This window comes from Panthera uncia, chromosome F1 (assembly GCF_023721935.1).
Source record: "Panthera uncia isolate 11264 chromosome F1, Puncia_PCG_1.0, whole genome shotgun sequence".
Lineage (NCBI taxonomy): Eukaryota > Metazoa > Chordata > Mammalia > Carnivora > Felidae > Panthera > Panthera uncia.
This window is the reverse complement of record NC_064813.1, coordinates 43380135-43399379: the sequence shown is the minus strand read 5'-3', so window position 1 is coordinate 43399379 and position 19245 is coordinate 43380135. Positions and strand designations below refer to the sequence as shown.

Here is a 19245-nt window from a genome sequence, read left to right as displayed (position 1 = left end):
TCAAAGTATTAGAGATTAGGAAATCTAAAACCTATTTTCCTTTCCTTTTGGATTCTAAACACTAGAAATAGCACAAGGATCAGAATTTCAGCTTTACTAATGAATACATACTCAACCAATATCCACCCAAATGCAGAGATTGTCAATAACAGCTGAAATGGAGACCATGATTCAGTTATCTCTCCCCTCTTGCATGGCAAAGGAGATTTTCCTGTGGTCTTAGTCTTACTGAAAAGAGGCAGGAAGTAAGGAAGAGCTCTACTTTTCTTACTGATCCATAAAGCCAAGAGTCAGAATGAGAAAAATGTAGATCCTGTTTCTAAATTTTGGGCTAGTAATGCTAATCTCTCTAGTCATCATGGAAATAGATGAGTCAGAGTAGTCTTTCTTAGTTCCATGGTGAGAAGTAAATAGAGAGGGAGAGAGAGGGGGAAGGAGGGAGGGAATGAGGAAAAGGGGGAGGGAGGGAGGACCAAGAGGATGAAGGAGGAGGAGGAGGAGGGCGAGTGGGAATGTGATCACTCAAAAGTCCTGTTACCTAAAGAAGAGAACTTACGGGAATGAGAGGAGAGATCTAAATGTTTTAAGGAACATCTACACTGAAATCACCTGAGGTGCTTGTTTAATGCTGAAATTTTGGGTTACTAAAAACCTACTAAATCAGTATCTCCGGTAATAGCACAGGGAGATAGCCATAGAATTTCCATCTTAATGAGCATCCTGGATGATTCTACTCTAAAATAAAGTTTAAATGCCATAACCTACAAGGTATTTGGAAAATATTAAGTAAAATCAAAAGGAATACTCAGATTATTTTGAGCACTGATGTGGGAGAGGAAGGAAAATTAAGGACTTTATCTATTGAAAGAAATAGAGTCAGAAAGTTTGCATTTATACCTTTTAGGAATACAGTGTTATATTATCCTAGGGCTTAAGTGAAAAATTTCATCTAACTGTCTCAACCTTTATATTTTTCAATTATTTAAGGAACATTTATTTGTTACTATAAAAATGTAAACTGACATTCAAAGAAATAATTTTTTCTTTGTCCGCTCTCATAGAAAATAATCAGAGATAAGCTTATTGGTGTTTTTTTTAATTTATAAGCCTTTATATCCAACAAACAGGTTTATTAAATGCTTCTTTAAAAAAATTAAGTAATTCCCCCAATCTTTCTTTGTTAGTGACTTTATACCTGTATGTGTATATATACATATTTTTCATAATAAAGTTGTCAAATTCTATTAGGAAAAGTTATATTTATTTTTTTCAGTTGTTAAGTGTTTACCAGTGACACATCCAGAGAATGGGAGATTGACCAGTAGCGCATTGGACCTAGACAAGGAATATACTTTTGGACAAGTAGTACGGTTTGCGTGCAATTCAGGCTTCATGCTTGTTGGGCCTGCAGAAATACGTTGCTCAACGAATGGTGTTTGGAGTGGAGAAAGCCCAAAATGTGTGGGTAAGATACATTTACTGTTCATGGGATCGGACAGTTTTAGTTTTTCTCATGAAAATTTGCACTTTTAAATATTATACATAGAATAATACTAATTATACTAATAACATTAAAACTAATATTTATTGGGCACTTACTATTTGTCAGTAATTGATCTAAGTTCTTTACATTCCATTTTACCTTCAAAATGACTGTGATTTATGCACTGTTTTCACCTCTATTTTATAACTGAGGACATTGTGGGGCAAAAAAGTTACATCTCATGACCAAGGATATGATGGCATGACGGTGGAGTTAAGATTCAAACCTAGGTTATCTGAAACCAAATTCCATGGTCATATCCATAATTAAATTGTAATTGGCTTTCATGTTCACATAGATTAGTAAGCAGTTCTGCTGCAAGATTTAATATTGGCCTACAGAACAGGCTTTCTTTTAATTTGTAAGATCAAAAAGCCATTATGTATTTCCACTGATATAGCATTATAACATTCTGTTGTTGAATAATACTTCTAGAATGGGGTCCTATTTTATATTTGCACTGTAAGTTTAGAGAAATATTGTGAAACTAAACTGAATTCACTAAATAAGTTTTTGCCTTTTAAAAAAAGTTCTATAGTAAACTGCAAGTCAAGATTTCTTTAGTTATAATACTGCTAACCAGTGCATCATGACCAGTATGGTGATTGGGCTTTTGTAATGAAACATTATGGTCAGTCTGCTTCACTTTACCAATACTTTTTTGGCAGATATATCTGCCATATTTATTTTTTTTAATATTTTTTCTAAAATTCACACTTTCTTAGTTTAGTCTATCCTATAATGAGATGCAGGGAAAAGCATTTCTGTTCTTAAAAATTCTAACAATATTAGTTCTTCAAGTCAGTCAGCACAGCAAATACTGTATACCCCAGAGGCTCACAGATGGGGTTTCCCCCTTAAAACTAAATTTCTGAGCACCTGGGTGGCTCAGTCAGTCGAACATCACACTCCTGATATTAGCTGAGGTCGTGATCTCCCGGTCATGAGATGCAGCCTGGCATCCAGCTCCACGCTCATGGTGGAGCCTGCTTGCGATCCTCTCTCTCCCTCTGTCTTTGCTCCTCCCCAACTCACGCTCTCTCTCTCTCTCTCTCTCTCTATCTCACTGTCTCTCTCAATCTCTCTCTCTCAAAATAAATAAAATTTAAAAAAAAACCTAAATTTCTGTGCTTAGTAAAACCTTACTGGAATAACTAATGCATAAGATACATTTTGAAGAAAGAATGAGACTTTTTCCAACGAAGTTGAGTGGGGGGAAAGTATATCAGTCAGGAGAAGTTCAGGGAGAGGAAGGTACAAATGCAGTGAGGCTTCCAGGAGCCTGAAGCTCCCCTGTTCCATGTCTTCGAGGCCGTTGTGTAGGACACAAGCAGGGGTAGGTCAGTGATGGCTTGAAGATAGGCCAGTGCAAGGTTCTAAGGTGCTCCATATCATGCTGAAGAATTTGGCTTTTATTCAGACTGAATTGGGAATCGATGGAGGATTTCAGTGGAATCCTTCAACGGAGCGATGAAGGGACAAGAAAAACAGTCATTAAGTTACAAACAGGAAAATAGATTACAGAGGTGCGAGAATAGCATCTGGGAAATTAGTTATTGTTGCCATAATCCCAGGGGGAAATGTTTGAGAGAAGATGGGGGCAAATATGATGGCCAGTTTTTGGGTTTTCTTGACAGAAAATTTGGATGGATGGTAAGCCACAAAAACAGAAGATGTAATTCATAGATATAATGACAGTAGGTTAAATTAACTTCTTTGACAAAGTGTTATGCCAATTATGACTCTATTATCGATAACTAGAAAATACATAATTTTTACAAGTCATTCGGTGAAAATATTTATCACAATAAGCCTATATATCTATACCCAATTATATATATATAGTTGGTATCATTACTGGCCACTATTTACTTGAAGAGGACTAATTTATCTTCAAAGCAAATAAAATAAGCAACATAATTTTTATTTATTTATTTATTTTTGATAGAAAGAGAGAGACAGAAAGCATGAGTAAGGGAGGGACAGAGAAAGAAAGAGAAAGAATCCCAGAAGGTTCTACAGTGCCAGCAGGAAGCCACAGACAGGGTACGATCCCAGGAACCATGAGATCATAACCTGAGCCAAAATCAAGAGCCAGTTACTTAAGCAACTGAGCCACCCAGGCACCCCTAGCAACAGAAGTTTAATCAGAATTTTACCTTATTTCAAAAATCAAAATTAAGAACAACAGGTAAATAATTCAAGCAACCATGTCAAAATAGAAGTTTTGTTTCGTTGTCTGATTTGCCTAAAGGAAACAAAACTTGTATCTTTAATATAACTATGTCTTAGACATGGCTTTTTAATATATAACAAACATTTTGGAATTTAATCCCTTATATTTAGAAATTTCCTGCCAAAAGCCAGAAATTGCAAATGGAAATGCTGCATCTCTGAAGAAAACTTACAAGGAAAACGAACGATTTCAGTATACATGTCACCAGGGTTATGAATACGGTAGTAAAGGAGATGCCATATGCACTGCATCGGGATGGACTCCAACCCCTTCATGTAAAGGTAATGTTATATTTCCTTTCTATATATTTTATCAATTCTTTTCATTCATATATTCCTTACAGTGAAGCAGTTTATTTTTTCTCACAATGGAGCGTTAATGTTGACAAGAACCAACTCTTATAAATACGATATACTTAACGTTTTATGTGTGCAAAAATTAATTTTGGTATAATTCTCTCGTTCTGAAAATAGACATAAAAGGAACAGAAGAGTTCAATAGCTCGTTAAGTAGTTGGTCTGCGGTCAAAAATCAAGTCTAGAGCAGAGCCAGGGCAATAATAGGCTCCCCAGGCATGATTACTTCTCAGACAGATTGCTCTTCTAAAGCCCAGCAGTTAGCTTTGCAAACAAAGTAAATGAGATGAATGCCATATGAGGGAACCCTCAATTAACAATGGAATTAAGTGGAAATAACTAGAGATTTCACTAAGCACAGGTGTAATATGAATCAATAGTGATGATGATGCGGGGGGGTGGGTGGCAGGGGGCACCCACCAAACTCTTTTAGGCTTCCTAATGGGGGATATTGTGCAGATGTAGAATCCACGTCAACTGTGCTTCGTGCCACCAAAAGTTATGTCTGTAATATTGTGTTCTACTTAGCCTACCTCATTTGAAAAGAGAGAGTTTCAAACTATCGTGGTCCAGATGCAAAACTGTAAAAGGTTGAGTTTAAGACATCATATCATTAGAAGAATAGCAAGAAGGTACAGCTATTACATGTCACACGGTAACAACTATGTTGAGCTGTTTGCAAACATTTATGGAAAAGGGTGCGTTAACTTCTGATGCGGGCTGCAGCAGCGAGTGAAACAAGTTACAAGTGCTATCCTACATGAAATCAGAGGTCAAGTGCCTTTCTAAAAGGGTGACTTTTATAGATATGGTCATATCGTGGCCCAGGGTAGGTGGGGAGATGGTGAGAAGAGCTGAACTCTTAAGAGCTCTCTGAACTTTTAATCATGTGATTCATAATTCCATGCGTAAACCTTGTTTAATGATCCTCTCTTACAAAAACTAGAGTTAGATTTTGAATGATTTTGTTCTTATTTTAAAAAATTTTTTGGTTGAGGGCACCTGGGTGGCTCAGTCGGTTAAAAGTCTGACTTCAGGTCATGATCTTGCAGTTCATGAGTTTGAGCCCTGTGTCGGGCTCTGTGCTGACAGCTCAGAGCCTGGAGCCTGCTTTACGTTCTGTGTCTCCCTCTCTCTCTTTCTGCCCTTCCCCCCACTCACATTCTGTCTCTCTCAAAAATAAACATTAAAAAAATTTTTTTTAATTTTTTTACCTTTTTTTTTTAAAAAGTAAGCTCCATACCCAACCTGGGGCTTGAACTTACAACCCTGAGATCAAGAGTCACATGCTCTACTGACTCAGCCAGCCAGGCACCCCAACCCCCCGAAAAAAATTTGGGGTTGAGTCCACAAGTAGCTCCTTGGAAAATATATCCCCCTACAACTGAGTGACCTCCACTTTCAGGCATTGTTAAGAAAATATTTTACAAAGAGGTTAGTGAAGAGAAGACAGTGATCACCCACATTAGATCTGTGATCAGCTGATCGTGTGTGGAGTCCAGCTGTTTGGCTTCATGGCATTTGTGGCTCCTACTCAAAGAAAGTGGGTGCACAAGTCCTCTGGCATTAACTTCCGCCGTATGTTTTACTTCCAGAGCCTGACTTAAATATTTAGAGAGCTAAATTATCCATCCAGTCGTCAAAATATAACTTATAAACCACTTACTTTATATCAGGCCCTTTGTCCTGTATAAACATTAGAATAAGTCACTCCACATTTCAGTGAACATTAGAATAAATCATCATTCCAGGTTTCAATGAAATTTACTTACTTCCAAGTTAAGACGTCAGGATCTGAGTTCAGTTTTACTTTGACATAGGACTCAGGATCGCCTGACTGCTCCATAGAAGTTGTCTAGTTAATTCTTTTTCTTGGTCACATAACTACCTGCTTAAAGCTGTTGCTGAGCACATATTTGTTTTAATGTGGGAAATCTGTTTTTCCCATATGTGTTGCTACAATTCCTAGGCTTACTTGAAACTTGACCCATCTACACCACACACATACGCGTGCGCGCGCGCGCGCGCGCGCGCGCGCGCACACACACACACACAGTAAAGATCCCACATTTGTAAAACATTTTCTTTTTAGAATTTGTTTTTCATTTTCTTAGTCAATTGTATAACTCAAAAACTCAAGACAGGATGCCTTAGAATCCTCCTTTCTTTGGGGAGAGAGATGTCACTAAGATTGGATACTCTCTTTCACAAAACAGTTTACTAATGATCAAGATAAATAAAGAATGGTTCACCCCAAATTAAATAAGCATGCACTCTCTGTTACAACAGTGGTTAATTTTATTGAAATGTGTTTTACATTAACTGGATACGGAGAAGTCTTTTATTAAAAGGAACTCCAGGGGCACCTTGTTGGCTCAGTCAGTTAAGGATACCGTTCTTAATTTCAGCTCAGGTCATGATCTCACAGTTTGGTTCTAGAGTTTGAGCACTGCATCAGGCTCTTCACTGACACCATGGAGCCTGCTTGGGATTCTCTCCCTCCCTCTCTCTCTGCCACGCCCTCGTGCGTGCACTTCCTCTCTCTCAAAATAAATAAATAAACATTTAAAAATAAGTTTAAAAGTAAAAGGTACTCTACATTGTACCTTAGCTAGTATATCACAAATGCTTCTCCTTATTTTCCTAGGACAATAGAAGGATCTACCTGCTGGTAATGATGAATTCCAAATCTATAGATCTTGCTTTCTCCAAATCTATAATAAATTTGGAACTAAAATAAAATTAGAATAAAATAACCTAGGATAAAATACTTAAAATTTCTTCCATCCGGTTTATGATTTTATGTGTCAGGTTTTTTTTGTTTTTTAATGTTATTTACTTTGAGAGAGAGAGAAAGAGAGAGAGAGCGCGCGCGCGCATGACTGGGAGTAGGGGCAGAGAGAAAGGAAAGAGAGAATCCCCAGCAGGCTTCACACTATCAGCATGGAGCCCACTGTGGGGTCAATCTCACGAGCCATGAGATTATGACATGAGCTGAAATAAAGTGTTGAACACTTAACTGAGCCACCCAGGCGCCCTTCAGGGGTTCTGTTTGAAGGTGATTTGTCAAAACTTTGGTCTCTTCATCTAATAGGAGCCAGTCTCTGACAGCAAATCATTTATAGGAATAATTAAAAGTACCAAGACCTGCTAAATAAAAGCCACCTTTGCTCCAAATCCATCTGTTCTCTGTACAAGTCAGATTTTCTGATGACGAACAACATAGAGTGCTAGCATTAAATTACTGTTCTTATCTCAAATGCTTACTGGTGGTATCTAACAGTAGGAAAAAATGTGACCCCACACATGCAGACATTCTCCAGTACTGTTTTAGATAGAGGCACTTGCCCTGGCAGTGTTTTACTAGCATCATTTATATTAATGGAAATTATGAAAGTAGGGATTACAATTTATCATTGAATTTATGTCTTCTGCTCAAAAGTAATCACGTGAAGTTCTTCTATTTTAATTATTTTAACAAAGTATTATTACAAATTTATTAAAAATTATTTAACAAATTCTCCCAGTATTTTTTGGTTGGGCTCTTAGTAAAACTCTTGTTTTTATATCTTGTAGCTTTTGACTTCAAAATTAAGTTAAGCCACACTATGAAGTAAAAATTAATATATGATAAACTCCACTGCAAAGGTCTGTGAAAATATGATAGAGCAGAATAAAGTGAGGAGAAAAAACTAAAAGTAAATTTAAGGTTACATTTAAGGTACATTAAGGCTCATCTCAAGGTAGTGTCAATTAAAATCAAGCAGTGTAGACATACTTAAGATTTGTGGTTAGATGGTCACATATTCTTTCTAATATAACCATTGCTAATATAAGTATAGTATCATGTTTAGAATAGAGACTTATTAAAGCTTATTCTGGAGGAATGAAGTACAAATTTAAGACCAATTAAAAGACTATCATAAAACCTCTAAGAGTTGGATGTACACAGTTGAAGCATGGAATGAAGGGGAGGAGATGTATAAGCAATAATTATAAGATTATAGAATGTGCTGTGTGAATGAATATTGAAGTGATGGGGAGGAGGGAAGGTGAGGTAAATTTCCAGGCTCCTGTCATGAGGTTTTTGTGTCACAAATTAAAATGTTGAACACAGGAGGAAAAGCATATATTGAGAAAAGGTTGATTTAGTTGGCATGTAGTTAGTTGAATATGCCTTTGAATTATTCACATGGACCTGTCTAGTGTGAAGCTTCAGTTGGATATATGGATTTGGATCTCACTGAAGAGTTATTAGCATAATGCTGATAGCTTTTTATTGTGTAAGTATCTTGATTCACAGAGAAAATGTGAAGAAGCAAACAACAAAATCAAGGACAAATACTCATGTAGAACCAACTGTCAAGCATAGATATTCATTCATACGATACTCGTTGGGTCTTCAGGGAAGATATTTCTGAGGTGGTGATAAGAGTCAGCCGGAAGATCTAGAGGAGCATCACCCAAGAAATAAGGAATAAAAAGTGCAAGTGCTATGAATAAGCCTGGCATGTGTGAACACCAGACAGAAGGCTATTGTGTTGGTCGTATAGAGTAAGTGGGACCTTGGTAGGAGATGAGATCTGAGAAGTAGACAGGGCCTAAAATTAAGTAGAGCAGAGGAAGGAGGGCAGCTATAAGTAAAATAAATAAAATAAAATAGTACTGTTCAGACAAAAATAAGGAGAAGTAGGAAAACATAAGAATGCAGGGCATTGGAGAATGCCAGTAAGTCAGTGATCAACAGTGTCAAATATTACAGAGGGTTTTTATCTATTCAGTTCAACAAATAATTAAGGAGCCCATAGTATATAATACCAGTCACTGTGATATGAGCAATTCATAGAGATTTTGGATTTGGAAATTGGAGGACATTGGTGACTTTTGTCTTAATAGCACCAGCATGTTAAAGATGTCAAAAGCCAGATAGCAGTAGGTTGAAGAATAAGTGGGAGATTGAAAACCAGACTAATTGGAAGATGATATTTGAAGGATCTTGGTTGTGAAGAAGTATAGTACATTAACAACCTTGGAAAAAGGGATGAGATAAGGAATTTAAAATTGGAGAAGCTTGCATATCCATTTAAGAGAGAATAGTAGACAAAATGAGAGAGGGAAGGAATATACAATGGTTCATGCTCGATGGAAGAATTAAACTTTTGAAAAGCTAACTTGAATGAAATAAACACCTCATCGTCAACAAGTAAGAGAAAGGCTAAAGTTCAAACAGATGTAGCCAAAGTTAAGGACATGTTAGTAAGAAATCTAGGGAACCCCACAGCTGGTAGTCTGAAATTTGTTATGTGTGAATGCAAGGATTTATTTGTTGATGACGGAACTATTGTGTTAGATGGCTTTTGAAGAAAATGATGAGACTGTGATGAAAGTTACTTTGGGAAATGGAATAGGAAGTAAATTGGGGGCATATAAATGGATTTTTGGCATTGCTGAATGTCCACCATGGCACTAATATAAATGGTTATGTAACATTTCTACAATAGTTTAAAGGTATGATATTTTATTATACAAGGAATTTTGCAGATTGATCCATTGGCTAGATATTAGCAAAGTTGATGGAAAGAACTGAGACAGAACTTTAAAAATTAAGATAGAGTAGGTCATGGGAGAGCACATTATAGTCTGAAAATCAAATCCATCCTTTGCCCTTTGTGTAAACAAAGTTTTATTGGAATACAGCCATGCTCATTTGTTTATGTATCTTTTAGGGCTGTGTTCGTGTTGAGTAGCTGGGACAGAAACATTTTATCTGGTTCTTTACATAAAAGGTTTTCTCCAAACCCTGGACTAGTTTATTCTATTATACTAATAAAAATGTATTCCAGAATTTCAATAGCCTAAAAAATTGAAGTTTATTTCCTGTTTATGCCCACTTCCAATGTAGGTCTGAAGGGACTCTGCTCATTATAGTAGCTGTAAGAATCAAGGGTAGAGACATCACCTCTCCATGGCTGTCCTTAATCCCTGCAGCTAGAAAAAAGAACATAAAAATTCGCACAGTGGCTTTTTAAAACTTCCTCCCTAAAGGGAAACGTGTTACTTTACTCATTTTCTTGACCTGTGTAAATCAGACGACCACATCTAATTCTTGGCAAGGATATGAAATCCTACTAAGTGTCTGGAAGGAAGAGACTCAAGCCGTTTGTAAACAGTCCTAGGAGAATCACAGATGCCAGGGAAGTTGAATAGTTTGTAAGAAGAGTTGAAGTGATATGTCATGAGTTTATTGCCACATATAGAATATTATGATATATGTGATGGCTTTGGAGAAAGGATTCAAGAGTCCAGGGGGCACAAATATATCAGATGTGAGATATAGTGGTGGGACATGAATGATATGATGGGAAGGATGTAAGACTAAACTCACATTAATCCCATTTTATGCTGTGGTAGGGACAAAAAATAATAATACCCACTTTCTATATTTTTATGTACTTGATTATTTTAATGGGTAGTGATTTCAACATTACCTACATATTCTTTTTTTTTTCCCAGAAATCATATGTGCTTCTCCTCACATTGAAAATGGTAACTATGCACCAGAAAGCATCAGATACAGAAGTGGAGATGAAATCACATACAATTGTAAAACTGGCTTTGATCGTTCAACCCAAGGAAATACGGCAACATGTACAAATAGAGGCTGGGTACCTCAGCCAGGATGTACTAGTAAGTTCCATTCTATCTTGACCTACTTCTAAATTCTGAAATTATTGTCTCTTTAACAACAACAAAAATGAGTACACAGTAAATCCAAGTATTTGCCTTACTGTGTATGTAAAGCAGAGCCTACGGAGACATTCTTTTCTTTTCAAAGTAGATAATTCTAATACAATCTAAGCCACATTTTTGAAAATTAAAAGCTATTTAATTTTTGCTATTTGGTATTAAATATGTGTTTGTGAATTTCTCTAACTAATGTAATTCTAATATCTGAATTAAACCATTTGATTTGTATTTCCCTGATGGTGAGTGTTATTGACCATCTTTTCATGTGTCTGTTAGCCATCTGGATGTCTTCTTTGGAAAATGTCTATTCATGTCCTTTGCCCATTTCTTAACTGGATTATTTGTTTTTTGTGTGTTAAGTTTGAGAAGTTATTTATAGATGTTTGCAAAAAAGACATCCAGATGGCTAACAGACACATGAAAAGATGCTCAACATCATACATCATCAGGGAAATACAAATCAGACTAAAATAACATATCACCTCATACCTGTCAAAATGGCTAAAACTAACAACACAGGAAACAACAGATGTTGGTGAGGTTAAAGAGAAAGGGTAAACCTCTTACGTTGTTGGTGGAAAATGAAACGGGTGCAGCCCCCCTGGGAAACAGTATGGAGGTTCCTCAAAAAGTCAGGGGCGCCTGGTTGGTTCAGTCTTTTAAGCTTCCCACTTCAGCTCAGGTCATGATCCTGCGGTTCATGAGTTCGAGCCCCATATCGGGCTCTGTGCTGACAGCTCAGAGCCTGGAGCTGCTTCGGATTCTGTGTCTCCCTCTCTCTCTGTCCCTCCCCTGCTCACACTGTCTCTCTCTCTCTCAAAAATAAATAATAAAGATTAAAAAAAATTTTTTTTAAAGTCAAGCAATTACACTACTAGGTATTTGCTCAAAGGATACAAAAATAGTGATTCAAAGGGATACATGCACCCCAATGCAGCATTATCAACAATAGCCAAAGTGTGGAAAAAGCCCAAATGTCCATCAGCTGATGAACGGATAAAGAACTTCTGGTATATATTTACTCTGGAAAATTCCTCATCCATCAAAAACAATAAAATCTTGCCGTTTGCAATGACATGGATGGAGCTAGAATATATTATGCTAAGTGAAATAAGTCAGAGAAAGACAAATACCATACGATTTCATTCATATGTGGAATTTAAGAAATGAAACAGATGAACATGGGAGGAAATAGAGGCAATACATAAAAGAGACACATAACTATAGAGAACAAACTGAGGGTTGCTGGAGGTGAGGTAGGCGGGGGAGGAGGGTTACGGGTTAAATAAGTGATGAGTATTAAATAGGGCACGTGTGTTCATGACCACTGGGTGTTATATGTAAGTGATGAATCCCTAAATTCTACTCCTGAAACTACTATTACACTAAATGTGAACAAACTGGAATTTAAATTAAAACTTGAAACAAATAACTTACCTAAGGCAATTTTACGTTCACAGCAAAATTGACAGGAAGGTACAGAAACTTCCTATACACTCAGTGTTGCCACACATGCATACCTTCCCCATTTATCAACATGCCCCCATCCCCAAAGGTATGTTTTTACATTGATGAATCTGCATTCATCCATCATATTACCCAAAGTCAGTAGTTTACCTTAGAGTTCACTCTTGATGTACATTCTACAGGTTTGGACAAGTGACATATGTATATGTCAGGTGTGTATAGTGACATGTCCATCATTATGGTATCATACAGAGCTTTTCACTGCCCCAAAAATCCTCTGTGCTCCACCTATTGATTCCTCCCCTTGCTCGTTCTCTGCAACCAGAATGTCATATAGTGGGACTCATGCATCCTGTAGCCTTTTCAGATTTTTTTAAAAAATTTTTTTAATGTTTATTTATTTTTGAGGGAAAGAGAGACAGAGCGTGAGCTGGGGAGGGGCAGAGAGAGAGGGAGACACAGACTCCGAAGCAGGCACCAGGCTCTGAGCTGTCGGCACAGATCCCAATGTGGGGCTCGAACTCACAAACCACGAGATCGTGACCTGAGCCGAAATTAGTTGCTTAACTGGCTGAGCCACCCAGGCGCCCCCAGATTTTTTTTTTTTTAATGCTGAGAAATAGCTTTTGTGATTCCTCCAAGTCTTTTCATGATATGAGAGGTCATTTCTTCTGGCTCTAAATGATACTCCATTGCCTGGATATATCACGATTTCTTCATTAGATTCGTGTACTGGTGGACATCTTGGTTGTTTCTACGTTTTACCAATTATGAATAAAGCTGTCATAATCAAATAAATAATAAATAAATAAAACATTTGGTAAGGCTAGTGTCATTGAACACCTAATATATTAGTTCTTTATTTCTGTGTAACAGATTTCCCCCAAAGCATATTGGCGTCAAACAACACACCTTTATCTTTTCAGAGTTTCTGTGGGTCAGGAATTTGGGAGTGGCTTAGCTAGCTAGTTCCGAGCCAGGCACTTCTTGTGTTGCAGTCAGGATGTTGACCTAGGCTGCAGTCACCTGATGGCTTGGTAGGGCCGGAGGATCTGCCTCCAAGACGGCTGACTCATAAGGCTTTTGGCAGGAAGCTTCAGTAACTTACCACATGGGAATCTCCATAGGCTTCACGAATGGCAGCTAACTTTCTCCAGAGCTCATGATCTGATAGAGAGAGCGGCAGAAGCTTCCATACCATTTACAAACTAGTCACACACTGTCACTTTAGCCATATCTAGACTTTAGAAGTGGGTCTCTAAGTCCTGCATACTCAAAGGGAGGAGAATTAGGCTCCTCTTTTTGAAGGGAGAAAAAGACACTGCAGAATTTTCCAAAACCATCCATGTAACAAAATTCCATTCAATTCAACAGAGTACTGTCTTTTTTCCTGGGGAATGTTTCCTCTACTCTTTTCCAGGTATTTTTTGTCTCTATAGTTCTATTCCTTTCCTTTCCATACCACATTTGGTTGTACAGGTGTACTGCACTTACGCTGGATAATATATGAATACATTATGATACAAAAAGTAGGTCAGTGGCCTCCATATTAATTCTAGGGATAACTCCAAAATGAATTTTCAAATCAAAAGACCCTATCATCAACATGAAACAGACCTTAATGTGTAAAACAATTATAATAAAAATACTGAATGATTGAATGATTGAGATATAATCGACATATAACATTATATTAGTTGCAAATGTGCAACATGATTTGATACTGTTATATATTGTGGAATGACTTCAAACACAATTGTAGTTAAATCTATCACCACATCGTTAACATGTTTTTTCTTGTGGAAGCACCTTTAAGATCTACTCTCTTAGCAACTGTCAAATATACAATGCAGTATTAATAACTGTAGTCACCATGCTGTCTGTACCTTACATCCCCATCATTTTATTATTTTATTACTGGTAGTTTGTACCTTTCGACCTCCCTTGACCCATTTCTCCTGCCCTTCAGGCCCTGCCTCTAGCAACGCCCACTCTGTTCTCTTTCTCTAAGAGTTTGGTATTTTTAGATTCCAAATATTGCTCATGTAGTCTTTGTCTTTCTCTGTCTGATTTATTTCACTTAGCATGGTGCCCTCCAAGTCCATCCATGTCATCACAAATGGCAACATTTCCTTCTTTTATTGGCTGAATAATAATCCTAGTTTCTTATGCACTCATCCAGTAATGGACACTTAGATTGCTTCCACATTTTGACTATTGTAATAATGCTGCAGTGAATATGGGGCACATATGTCCTTTTCAGTTAGTGTTTTCCTTTCCTTCAGATAAATACCCAGAAGTGGAATTGTTGGATCATATGGTAGTTCTGTTAATTATTTGAGAAACCTCCATGCCGTTTTCATAGTGGCTGCACCAATCTACATTCCCATTAACAGGGCAGAAATGCTCCCTTTTCTCCATATCCTCACTAACATTTTTTTTTCTTTTTGATGAAGCCATGTAAACAAGTATCAAGTAATATCCTATTGTGGTTTTGATTTTCATTTCTCTGATGATAAGTTAAGTTGAGCATCTTTCATGTGCCTTTTGGTCATCTGTGTTTCTTCTCTAGAAGCAATGTCTGTCCAGATCGTCTGCCCATGTGTTATTCAGATTGGGCCTTTAGTTATTGTTGTTAATGAATTATATGAGTTTTTAAAATATATTTTGGATGTTTCCCCTTATCAGACATATGATTTGCAAATATTTCCTCCTACTCATTAGGCTAGTCTTCAGTTTGTGGATGGTTTCCTTTATTGTGCAGAAGTAGTTGGTTAATGCAGTCCCACTTGTTTAGTTTTGCCTGGATTGCCTTGCTTTTGGTGTGAATTCTACAAAATAATCGCCAAGATCAATGTCAAGGAACTTATCCCCTATGTTTTCTTCCAGGAGTTTTATGTTTTCAGGTCTTTCGTCCATTTTGTGTTAGTTTTCGTGTATGTTGTAGATAGTGTTCCAGATTCATTCTTTTGTATGTGGCTGTCCAGTTTCCACAACACCACTTATTGAAGAGACTGTCCTCTCCTCACTGCATATTCTTGGCTTCTTTGTCATAAACTATCTGGCCTTAAATGTATGAGTTTATTTCTAGGCTCTCTGTTCTGTTGAGCTATGTGTCGGATGCTAATACTGTACTGTTTTGATTACTCTAATTTTGTAATATAGTTTGAAACCTTGAAGCATGATGCCTCTAGCTTTGTTCTTCTTTCTCAGGATTTCTTTGACTATTTGGATTCTTTTGTGATTACAAACACATTTTAGGATTGCTTCTTCTATTTCTGTGAAAAATGCCTTTAGAATTTTGATAGGAATTGCACTGAATCTCTATAGATAGCTTTGGGTGGTATGAACATTCTAACAATATTAACTCTTCCAATTCATGAATATGGACTATCTGTCATTTATTTGTGTCTTTGATTTACTTCATCGTTGTCTAGAGTTTTCAGGATACAGATCTTTCACCTTCTTGGATAGATTTATTCCTGGATATTTTCTTTGTTTTGATGCTATTGTAAATGGGATTGTTTTCATAATTTCCTTTTTTGATAGTTTATTATTAGTGTGTAGAAACATACCAGATGTTTGTACATTGATTTTGTATCCTGCATTTTTACTGAATTCATTTATTAATTCACAGGAGTTTGGGTGGAGTTTTTAGGGTTTTATGTATATAATATCATGTCATCTGAAAATAGTGACAGATTTATTTCTTCCTTTCTTGAATGGATGCCTTTTCTTTCTTTTTCTGCCTAAGTACTCTAGTTAGGACTTCCAGTACTAAGTTGTTGAATAGAAGTGGTGAGAGTGGGCATTCTAATCTTGGTCCTGATCTTCATTATTAAGTATAAAGTTTGTGTGGAGTGGTCATATATAGCTTTATCACAATGCAATATGTTCACTCTACATCCACTATGTTGAGAGTTTGATCGTAAAAAATGTAGAATTTTATCAAATGCTTTTTGTACATCTATTGAGATGATCATGTGATTTTTTTATTCCCTCCTTTTATTAATGTGGTTTATCACGCTGATTTGTGGGTGTTGAACCATCCTTGCATCCCTAGAATGAGTCCCCTACTTGATTAAAGTGTATCATCCTTTTAATGTATTATTGAATTCAGTTTGCTAATATTTTGTTGAAGATTTTTGCACCTAAGTCTTTTAGGTATTGGGCTGTAATTTTCTTTTCTCATGGTGTTTTTCTCAGGTTTTGATATCAGGATAATGCTGGCCTCATAAAACAAGTTTGGAAGTAATCCCTCCTCTTCTATATTTTGGAAGAGTTAGAAAAGTATTGGGATCAATCCTTCTTTAAATGTTTGATAGAAATAACCAGTGAAGGCATCTGGTCTTAGACTTTAGTTTTTGTGAGGTTTTAGGCTACTGATTTAATCTCCTGACTAGTAATTAGTCTTTCAGATTTTCTATTTCTTCATGAGTTAGTCTTGGTAGGCCGTATGTTTTTATGAATTTATCCATCTCTTCTATGTTGTCCAATTTATTGTTGTTTAATTGTTCATAGTAGTCTCTTATGGCCTTTATATTTCTCTGGTATCAATTGTACATCTCCTCTTTCATTTCTGATAATATATAGGTAGGTGTGTGTGTGTGTGTTTGTATACACACACACATACACGCGCATATCTGAGTTTTCTCTTTTTTCTTGGTGAGTCTAATTAATGGCTTGTCAATTTTGTTTATCTTTTCAAAATTCTGCCTTTAGTGTTATTCATCTTATTGGTATTTCTATTGATATTTTCTATTTTTTAAGCCTTTATTTCGTTCATTTCCACTCTGATCTTTGTCATTTCCTGCCTTCTATTAACTTTCGGTTTTGTTTGTTCTTCATTTTCTAGCTCCTTGAGATGTAAAATTGGTTCATTTGAGGTTTCTTCTTGATGTAAGCATGTACTATGATAACTGCTTTTGCTGCATTTCATAAGTTTTGATATGTTGTATTTCCATTTTCATTTGTCTCTTGGTAGTTTTGATCCTCTTTTACTTTTTTTTTAAATTTGACCCATTCAGTAGCATGTTGTTTAATCTCCACGTATTTGTGGATTTTCCAGTTTTATTCCTGAAATTGATTTATTAGTTTCATACCATTGTTCTCAGAAGAGCTATTTGATATGATTTCAGTCTTCTTAGTGTTAAGACTTGTTTTGTGGTATAACGTATGTCTGTCATAAAGAAGGTTCCATGTATGCTTGATAAGACGGTGTGTTCTGTTAGTTTTGTATGGATATTCTGCATATGTCTGGTAAGTACATATGGTCTAACATCACAATGTCAATGTCTCCTTATTGATTTTTTCCTCGATGATCTATCCATTGATGAAAGTGGGAGTATTAATTATTTATTACTGTCTATTTTCCCTTTATTTCTGTTAATATTTGCTCTACATTTTAGGTGCTCTTATGTTGGCTGCTTAAAATTTACAGGTATTATATTCTCTTACGGGATGAACCCCTTTATGTAATGCCCATCTTTGTCTTTTATTACAGTCTTTGTGTTAAAATGTCTATTTGTCCTATATAAATATAGGTACACTAGCTTTTGTGTTTTATTGTTTTTTGTTTTTGTTTTTGTTTTTTTTGAGCGAGGGAGAGAGAGCACAAGCAGGAGAGAGAGAGAGAGAGAGAGAGAGAGAGAGAGAATTGTAAGCAGGCTCCATGCCCAGAGTGGATCCTGACATGCAACTTGATCTCACAGCTGTGCATCATGACCTGCAGTAAAATTGAAGGTCGGGTGCTTAACTGACTGAGCCACTGTTTTGTTTTCATTTGCATGGAATATCTTTTTCTATCCCCTCACTTTAAGTCTATGTGTCCTTATTTCTGAACTGAGTCTCTTGTAGGCAGCATATAGATGGGTCCTTTTTTTTTTTTTTTAATCTATTCAGCCATGCTATATCTTTTGATTGGAGTATTTAGTACATTTACGTTTAAAGTAATTATTGATAGGAGTGTACTTATTGCCATTTTGTTAGTTGTTTTCCCATTTTTTGTAATTCCTTTTGTCCTTTCTTCTTCTCTTGCTGTATTTCTTTGTGATTTATTTTCTGCAGTAGTATGCCTAGATTTCTTTCTCTTTAATTTTTGTGCATCTACCAAAAGTTTTTGCTTTGTGATTACCACAAGGCTTCCATAAAACAATTTGTATTTATAACAGTCTACTTTAACTTGAAAAGAACCTAACTTTCATTGTGTTCTAATGCTCTACCTTTTCACTCCTCCCATGTTTTTATTTTTGATGTCACAATTTACATGTTTTGTGTATTTTTTAATGAATTATTTTAGTTATACTTATTTTTACTTCTTTTGCCTTTTTAACCTTCCTACTAACTTTATAATTGACTAACCCACCACCTTTACATTAGATTATTTTGAATTTTACTATATATTTACCTTTACAAATGAGATTTATATGTTTTCCTGTTACTAATTAGCACCCTTTTACCTCAACTTAAAGAATTCCTGTTAACAGTTCTCATAATGCTGGTCTCATGGTGATTAACTTCTTTAGCTTTTGCTTGTCTGGAAAACTTTTTCTCTCTGTGTACCAAGTTGTTTTCCTCTTGCTGCTTTTCAGATTCTTTCTCTGTCTTTAACTTTTGACATTTTTTTTTAATTTTTTTTTTTAACGTTTATTTATTTTTGAGACAGAGAGAGACACAGAGCATGAACAGGGGAGGGGCAGAGAGAGAGGGAGACACAGAATCTGAAACGGGCTCCAGGCTCTGAGCTGTCGGCACAGAGCCCGACGTGGGGCTCGAACTCACTGACCGTGAGATCATGACCTGAGCTGAAGTCGGACGCTTAACCGACTGAGCCACCCAGGCACCCCTAACTTTTGACATTTTAACTATAACGTGCATTGGTGTGGGTTTCTTTGAGT

The 19245-nt window shown here is 36.4% G+C and overlaps 1 protein-coding gene across 1 annotated transcript in view; it reads left to right on the top strand.

Annotated features, from left to right (window-relative positions):
• CFH (complement factor H) overlaps nucleotides 1-19245 on the top strand; it is a 227870-nt gene that overhangs the window by 147406 nt on the left and 61219 nt on the right. The window contains exons 19-21 of the mRNA XM_049635060.1: nucleotides 1274-1465; nucleotides 3890-4060; nucleotides 10649-10822. Coding sequence (XP_049491017.1) covers nucleotides 1274-1465; nucleotides 3890-4060; nucleotides 10649-10822 — 537 coding nt within the window. The remainder of the gene's footprint in view (nucleotides 1-1273; nucleotides 1466-3889; nucleotides 4061-10648; nucleotides 10823-19245) is intronic.